At 38.3% G+C, this 9,312-nt stretch overlaps 1 protein-coding gene across 1 annotated transcript; it reads right to left on the reverse strand.

The window, feature by feature from the left end:
- Positions 1–1,375: 1,375 nt before the first annotated feature.
- On the reverse strand, positions 1,376–8,828 carry LOC109527250 (germ cell-specific gene 1-like protein). The gene is made up of 5 exons (XM_019889052.1): positions 8,298–8,828; positions 4,551–4,598; positions 3,615–3,767; positions 2,653–2,764; positions 1,376–2,014 (listed from the first exon to the last, which is right to left on the reverse strand). The coding sequence occupies exons 1-5, from the start codon at positions 8,584–8,586 to the stop codon at positions 1,720–1,722; spliced, it is 897 nt and encodes a 298-aa protein (XP_019744611.1). The 5' UTR covers positions 8,587–8,828; the 3' UTR covers positions 1,376–1,719.
- Between the last annotated feature and the right edge of the window lie 484 nt (positions 8,829–9,312).

Raw genomic sequence — 9,312 nt, forward strand, 5'->3', positions numbered from 1 at the left:
ATATATGGTATAGAGAGAGAGAGAGAGAGAGAGAGAGAGAGAGAGAGAGAGAGAGAGAGAGAGAGGTGTGTGTGTGTGTGTGTGTGTGTGTGTGTGTGTGTGTGTGTGTGTATGCAGTATATATATTTTTTTCTTTTGCATATTCTTTCCTGTGCTTGCGAGGGTTTTCTCCGAGTACTTCAGCTTCCTCCCATTTTCCTGATACATGAATGTCAGGTGAGATATGGCTTCAGTAACTCATGAACCTAATGAGGATGAGCAGTACAGGGGAAATTCTATGACAGACATACAATATACTGTACATACTTTTTCCATTTGCAAAAACCGTAGTGCGATGTGAAAGCCAGAAGATCCCCAATTCCAAATGTATCCACAACGATTTTGGGCTCTAACTATATCATTTATACAGAAACAGTTGCTTTTGTATTCTGAAATAACTACAGATGAATTTTTAACACATACACAAAAAGAAAAACATTTTTCATCCATTCATCAGAGCCATTTGTTGACATACTCTTTTTCTACTGTTTTTGGTCTGATAATTAACTGTACTGTTTGGTCAAACACAGTTTTAAAACAACACGTTTTCCAATGTAGAATTTATTGTCTTCAAACTGAAGCAGAATACATTGAACAGAAACATCACAAATAAATTTAAATCCTTCACAAAGTGTATGCCTCATGCCTTTCTGTCACACATATTGTTCCAGGCAAAGTGTTGTGGTTGCCATTCTGGATCAAGACAAAGTGAGAGATTTGCAATTGTAAACACCCACATCCCCATCATACTCTGGAGCAGTGGTTCTTAACCTTGTTGGAGGTACCGAACCCAACCAGTTCATATGCACATTCATCGAACCCTTCATTAATGAAAAACAAAAATGACTTTTTACAAATTCAAGACATAAAAAACGCATTTATTAAAAACAGAAAAAAAGTAAATAGGATTTCAAGACATAAGTATAAGTTTTTTTGGTTATTATTTTACGACGTACTATCACAACAGTCACACGTTGACCACTGAGTGAACTAAATTTCCCGCAGTAGTGATTGGACAAGCAATGTAATGTGATCATCTGCAGCCGGTGGTGTCCAAGCGGGTGTGTCATAACTGATTGACATGTTGAGTCAAGTGTGCCTGAACCTCCATGGCAGAAGCTCCGTCGAACCACTGAGACCAATTGACTGAACCCAGGTTAAGAACCACTGCTCTGGAGAAACATACCATGCACAATCCACATGATACACAACAGCACAATTTTATGTCTTTAGGCACAAGACAAGCTGCAGGCAATTGTTGCTTTAATTGTAAATCAAAAACCATTGCATATTATGGTTCGACAGTCAGTCACATTGATCTTTTTTTTTATTTTTATTTTTTTAAAGAACTCAACACAACCTTATTAATACAGCATTTTCACAACATGTTCAGTAAGGCTAGAAGCATCTGTGACCTTCACTGGAATTGTGGGAATACACTCGACAACTTTCTTTAACATCTACATTTTACAAAACAACACCTGACCATCACCTGTCAGTCTTTTTTTTTCTCTGCTGTTTTGGCTTGTTCAACATCTCCATTTTCTGGGGACTAGATTCCATTAAGGCAGTGTTTAAATATCTGGCCTGAACTGCTCATTGGTGTTGCTGTCTCGAAATGAACACCACCAGGCTTCCTCCGTCCACCAAGCAGTCTCAAGTAAAGCTGTCTTCTCAGTTTCAGCACTGCTCTTCCCCCAATGAGGCCCGAATGTCACTCAGGTCTAAGGAGTCCGCTGGTATGGGTGTTTTCCTGCCGCTCTTAAGGCTCTGGCTGGAATAGACCTCGACAGACTTAGAAATGGAGTGCACCAACGGCTCTCGGAAATATTCAAAAGCCTCTCTTGCGTGTTCCTCTCGAATGCTCTGCTCAAAGGTCTTGCGCTTGTGCCTGAATTCAATGACAGTTTTTGTGTAGGAGTTGAGTGTGGTTACCGATGCACCCATGCAGCAGGTGAAGGATGCCCAGGCCATGCTAATATAATATGACAGACACACACACACACACACACACACACACACACACACACACACACACAAAAGAGAGTTAGTTACCAGTTTTAACCTCCGGGTAAAAGGTGGCAAGTGCTCAATCCAAATCGCATTTTGATACCCACCCCCCTTAATATCGTCACAGTGTGTTTGCCTAGATTAGTGTCAATCCCTTTAAGTCCCTCTGCTCTCCTCAAGTAAAGCGGGTCATGTGTGAGGTCAGACAATCAAATCATCATTCGTGTACTGATCGCCCAGGTTGGACTGATGCTTCTAAAAGGTCAAAAATTGTTTCGGCTCACAGATTAATTTTTCACACACTGCACGTATTGTCAAGGCGTGAAATATCATCCCCTTATGCAATCCCAATCGCGCCTGTAACGGGGCTTTGGCATCAAAGCCTAATCCTGAATAACATGGAGCTTTGTTTTTTTTTTGTTTTTTTTTTCATTAGTGACAGTGATGCAGAAGAGAGGTGAGAGTGGACCTAAGAGAAGTGGTTGCATGGATTGTTTTTTTTTTTTACTTTGTAGCATCTCTCTTTGTGTTGGGTTTTTCTAAAAGGTATATGTTAATGTTAAGAAGCCATCCAATAACAACCATTTGCATACTGAGTCATACCAGAAAGACCAGCCATAGTCCCAGTTATAAGGCCTCCAATCAGGAGGTCCCAGACTGACAGTGACCTGGAAGACCTGAGTGTACATCACATGAGCCACCATGCCCAGAAGACCTGCAGTCAAATGGAGGAGGTTAGAAACATCCAAAATCTTTCCTACTTAAGTCACTAAAAGTTTTCCTATTTGAGTCGTTAACACGCCAGTTTGAATGTTCGCCAATTAAACTTTTGGTTCAGAGCGTCTTGAACACAGAATTGGGTGCAGCATGTTAACACACATGAGCCACAACATTAATTACACACAACACAATTTAATGGCATCCAGTACAAGAGTTCTATTTGAACGGCTTCCTTTACAGGTATAAGACTACACATTATTTATTTAACATTGCTTGTTAACGAGTTTGCAGTTTGCTCTAACATACCGTATTTTCCGCATTATAAGGCGCTTTGGAGGATAAGGCGCAGCTTCAATGAATGGCCTATTTTAAAACTGTTTTCATCGATAGGGCCTTATAAGGTGCATAGAATGAATAGAAGCTACAATAGTGGCTGTGGTTGCGTTATGCATCCACTAGATGGAGTTATGCTAAAGGAATACAATATAATACAAAACAACATTATTTAAATAGAGCTTTCACAACCACTGCAGCTAAAACAAAGCACTTTTTGGGGCATTTATAATACTCCATCCAAGAAGTCGGAATATTAATCCATATATAAAGCACATTGGATTATAAACCACACTGTCGGCTTTTGAGAAAATTAAATGCTTTTAAGTGCGCCTTATAGTGCGGAAAATACGGTACTGAGAGTGTCTTCCGATGTTTATGATGAAACCAGTCCTTATAATGCTGTGCACCCATACACTTTAGCAAATGACATTAATATATTGGACACATTGCTAAATGGGGTGTATATTTGTAAATAGTTGCTCAAGCAATTATAAACAGATGGTGACAACCTGACAGCACAGTGAAGACTGCAGCAAATGCATTGAGCTTGAGTCCATCAATGATGTTGCTGGAATGGACAAGCTCCAAACACATGAGGCTGAAGCCCACCACCAGCAAAACTATGTACAGCATCTCAGAAACCAGTGACAGCCACAGCATCCCTGACAAATAAGATACACTCATTCAATGCATATAATGGACATTGTCATATTTGTTCATCTCAGCCAGAATCATTGCAAATCAAGTCACAGCATGACTGACGATCCTCTGTTTTTGAACAACATTTTTCAAGGTTTTAATGAACAAATGGTATGCATTTTCTGTTCAACATTGCAACGTTATACTTCATATATCATCATGTGATATAACTGTATATCATGATGATATCCAATGTTAAAACTCTCCTTCAAGACTTCCAAAGTCTTAAATGAAACCAAATGTAATGTGACAGCACTTATAAATGTTGTCTCTTGCTTATTCACTTTCACAATTAGTATCCAGACATACTGTATACCTATCGGAGGAAATAATTTTTTGTGATTGATCCATATGCTTAATGCTTCATTGTTTTGTCACATTTTTTTTGTTTGTTTTTGTTTTTTATTTTTACAAAACAACACACAGCATTTCATTCAACAGTAATAAATGACATGATGTGTCTCAAGCAAAACAGAGGCATTATTTACTGTCAGTCTGCCAGTGATTAGAGAATCAATGGCCTTCCTTTTTACGAGACTGAAGATAAATATTCATCCAGTTAATAATGGATGGTGTAACCACCTAATTGAACCATAATTTGAAAAGCAAGTGGGGGAAGGTGAGGGGAGGAAATGCCTGCTCAGAGACAGACATCTACAAGAAAAATTGTATAACTGTCATTTGAGGGGAACAATGGACTAAACATTTTAGCTTGTAATATGTCAAATCCATCAAAGAACACGCACCTTTCTCTGATGCAGGAGCCAAATCAATGAAGCTGCGGCATCTCTCACCTAGGACCATGAAGAATAACACGATTAACTTTGGTTGTTGTTGTTGTTGTTGTGATTTAAGCACACAGGAAGCAGTTGACATTTTATTGTACATTTCTGACACTACAAATAAAAGGGACATTAAATAATCCATGCACTTTGTAGCATGGAATTTAACCATATTATTGATTCAAAAGTGGATATGGTTTGCAGTCACTCAAAAGCAGAGGGCTATTCTTTGGCAAGAGCTGTAAGAGCAGGTTCTTCTCTCGGTGTGTTACAATCCTTTCACAGAGGACTAGAAACACTGAGCTACTGATATACTGTTTTGGAAGAAAAAAAAACTTTTTGCAATGACACGTAAAGCCTTGCGCGGCGCAAACAAAGAGATACCTCATCTTTTCAGTAGAATTTGAATTTGTTGATGGAGTTGTTGCAAAGGAACACTTTAATCAGGTAGTCAGGGGCTGGCAACAGCTGTTTTGAGGAAAAACTCATCAAGGCCGCTGTTACATAATCCTTATTAACTCAAGCTGTCTCAGCTCTCCCTCCAACATACAGCCACTTGATGAGATGGATAGACATGTCCGAGCGATGCCCTCAGGAATAATTTCAACTAATGTGTTGTTTTTCCTGCTGAGCGATGGAAAGTAACTTCGTGCGGCACAGGTCTAAACTAGTCATACAATTGTTATCACATCAAATGGAAAATGGACTTGATTTATTATTCCAGATTCCAGTGTGACAGCTACAGAGGAGTAATCTGGCCACAGAACAGCTTTGACCTTGCTTGTCATGACCTCTAAATGCACACAATGGCTTCATACTCATCCTCGCTCTTGTCCTTTAAAGGGGAAGTCAAACCAAATTATTTCTTTACAATAAAATGTTCTATGCAGCCCCACTAGTCTGAACACGGTATCCTGATTAATATTGCGTTTGTGAAAGATGACTGAAGCACCTGAGCCGTGATTGGTCGATACCTGAGCCCTGAGCAACTGTGATGTCATTTTCAGTCGACAGCAAGTGGCAAAATGGCCGCCCACCAAGATGGACGAAAATGGCTGGATTTTGCTGCTTAAGTCATATTCCATAAACGCAATATCAATCCGATTCGGAATGCCGTGTTAAGACTAGTGGGAGCACATAAAACGTATTATTGTAAAGAAACATTTGGGGTTGATTTCCCCTTAATTCCTAGCTCTGGATGTGTGTTGTTTCAATTATATTTCTCTGAGTGACGAACAGATGAGAAAGCAATGTGACTGTTGTGTTGTAGCATCATTTCAAGGGTAATGCTCATCAATTCTGGCACCCTCATTGGAAACAATTTTAAATTTTGTCGTGGATCTACAGAATAATTTATCTTAGTTTTTAAACTCCTCCAAACTGACGATTTAGTCCATGGAGCCCCCATAAAGTATGCCAAATGCCAAATTTACATAAATAGATCATTTAAATACCCACAGGACACTCTACTAAGTACACTTGTTGGAATTAAATGACGTTTAATACATAATGTATGAATCACTAATTCTGATAATACAAAGACAATAATGTTCAGTGATTGTTGTGTTTCTCCCAAAAACATGTAACTGTAACTGTAAGAATGGGTGAAAATATGATCAAAAACTCTTAGTTGCAAGCTACATAATAACAAAGCAAAAACAAGAAGGCAAACTACCACAGTAATTCCCAAGCAGGGGGCAGTGACACCCTTGTGTGCCGCAGGAGTTTGGTTTCAGAGGAGCCGCAGGAAATGTACCTATTTCATTTAATTTGTCCAAAAATTAACTACAACTCTATCTTTGTGCATCTACTGTATGTTGGTGTCATATAGTGACAGGCAAAACTATTCAATGCTCTTTCATGAGAAGGCAGAAAATAAAATAAACCTACGTAGAGTATCCACGTGTTGCCACTCATACAACAAAATAAATCAAAGCTGCTCACAAGTATATCAGTTTTGCGTTCAATTAAACAGGCCCAACATTCACACTGAGTACGTATATTTGTGAGAAAATTGAAACGGGATCCACTTTATTTCAGTATTCATACGTTTTATGACTTGCATCTGGTGATGTGCTGTGAGATTTTTATAATGTAAAATGGATTCCTCAATCCTGAAATGGATTAATGGTGTGAAACTGAACAACAATCTTAAATGAAATAATACTTTCCAGACAGTGCCAATCAACAGTAATCAGTATTATTATTATTATTATTATTATTATTATTATTATTATTATTATTATTACAAAGTATTATAAAGACAGACTTTCTGATTCAGCTCATGTCGTGGATTGGGTTAAAGTTCCAATGTTCCTAATGTTGTGTCCATTGTGTGAGAAAATCATATTTTAAGCAGTGATGAGAAGTAACGAAGCATAATACTGTCGACCAGCCCTCAAATATTGAAAATTCACATGAAATTGACACCCCCAACAAAATGCATTTTTAAAAAAAATAATAATAATATTCTTTTTAAAAAACGCTGATAAACAGTCAGTACAATAACAACAAAAATGGGGAGATGGGAAAAAATTCTGGAAAAAATGAGAAAAAACCCGAAAATATTTTAAAAATATATTGAAAAAAATATTGGGGGAAAAACATCTGCAAATATGCAAATCCACAAGTGCCAAGCTGCAAGTATGTGTGGGTTGACTGTTCTTCGTTGCTGTACTTAAGTAGATTATTCAGGTATATTACTTGAGTACAACACTTTCTTACAATCTTTTATTCCATAAATTCTTCACCACAATAGGCTTGTTCCTTTTTGAACCTGGTAAAGGGGAGGTCAATGATTGAGTGATTGATTGATAGATTGATTGAGATCTTTAGGACAAATAGAAAAAAACAGCCACATGGAGGGATGTGAGCCAGATGACATCATTAAGACGCAACAAGAGAAACAAATATATGTCCCTATTTAAGACATATATTTTTTAAGTTGTCGGCTCCAAGAAGTATTGATGGTGAATTTGATGTGCCTGGTGTCAGTCTAAAGAACCACCAGCTTCTGATGTCCAATCTGGAAAAAAAACAAGTAGGTGTATTTTTTTCAGTTGTTTCAAAGTTTTTGTTTGTTTGTTAACTTTAGGGCTGAATGATTTTGAAAAAATAATCTAATTGTGATTCCTTCAAATATTGCAAATGTAATTTCATATGCAAGTCGTCTTCCCATGTCATTTTTAACAAACACAAGTGATAAATAATTACAACAATATCAGATTCATTATATATAAATGATTTAGCCTTATTGGCCTTATAGGTCAGACTTACAGTACAATAAAAGCAAATTTCCCATGAATTAATATGAAAGAAATGTTATATACTTCATTTCATTGTGATTTTGATTGGAATTTGATTAGTTGCCCAGCTCAAATTAGTTCATGTATACTGTATATACTAATTGACTGTAACAATCACTTACTTCATTTCGGGTCTGGACTTAAAAAAAAACAAAAAAAAAAACCCTTACTTTTGCATCTATCTTTAAAGCAGTACTTCTACTTTTACCAAAGTGTTTTATACAGATATCTGGATTTCTACTTAAATGCCAAGTGTGTATTTTTACACCTCTAATTTTAGGATGTTTTAATAGATTTAGATGGAGATTTATGGGTGCGATATTGAAGGGAGGCACGCCCCTGCAACAATTCTACAACTTTGACACACACGCGGGCGCACACACGCTCACGCGCTTGGTGGTCTTACTTTCATCGTGGATGTTCTCCTCACACGAGAACCAGATTCCAGTGTGAAACTGTCGAAAGAGGAAGCGGTCGTCCCCGGTCTCCCAGCTGTAGACCACCTTGTTTGGGTCGGTCTCGTTGACGCCGTAGTCGATGCACTGGTGGGTCCGCAGTTTGCTGCATTTGGGCTTGGGCACCCTCTGCGTCCCAACGCACCAGTAAGTGGTGATGAAAGCCGTGATGGCGAAGAGCAAGGCAAAGAAGTTCAAGCCCACCGACAGAAGAGTCCTGCATCTGCGAGTTGTCTTCATTGTCTAGGAGAAGGTGGCGGCCAGTTCATGGGTACAAGTGAAAGAGTGGAGGCTATATCCCACATGCATCAAATTGTTCCACAGTTTCGGAAAGTATCCATTTCAATGCTAGACACACTCATCGCCCCCTTCGCCAAGGGTTTGCATTTGGACCCCTCTTCTATTTGACACTCGCTGGCCAATGAGTGTCTGATAGGAAGTCACGTTGTCAAAGGATTTGACTCCTGCTTGCATCCAGTATGGGATTTTCTTCTCATCCGCACGCGTTTGCGTCATGAGGATGTCTGCCCTCCCTCTTTGATATGACGTCTGAAGTGAGATAAGATAAGATAAGATAAGATAAGAAAACTTTTATTTGCCTCACAATGGAGTAATTCCCAATTTACAGCTGCAATATTATGAAAAAAAGTTCCGTTTAGGGTGTGTTGTGGGACTTTTGTCCTAATTGGACTTTATCAAATCAGTTTATTTACATTCTCTTTTCTGTCTTCACTGTGTTTCTATTTTTATCTTCTACAATATAGCACAGTTCTATTTTTCTTTATTAAAACATGTTTTGTATGTGTGTGCGTGGGGGGGGCTGTAACATACAAACATGTATTAATGGCATTTCAATTCATTTCATTGATATAAATGTACTGTACCAGTAAATTTTGTTACAAGCTTAAAGATTTAACATGACAGCTTTCTGGCAGCCCTTTTTGGCAGGTATGTAATAACCACAAC

Source organism: Hippocampus comes, unplaced genomic scaffold (assembly GCF_001891065.2).
Source record: "Hippocampus comes isolate QL1 unplaced genomic scaffold, H_comes_QL1_v1.1 scaffold86, whole genome shotgun sequence".
Classification (NCBI taxonomy): Eukaryota; Metazoa; Chordata; class Actinopteri; order Syngnathiformes; family Syngnathidae; genus Hippocampus; species Hippocampus comes.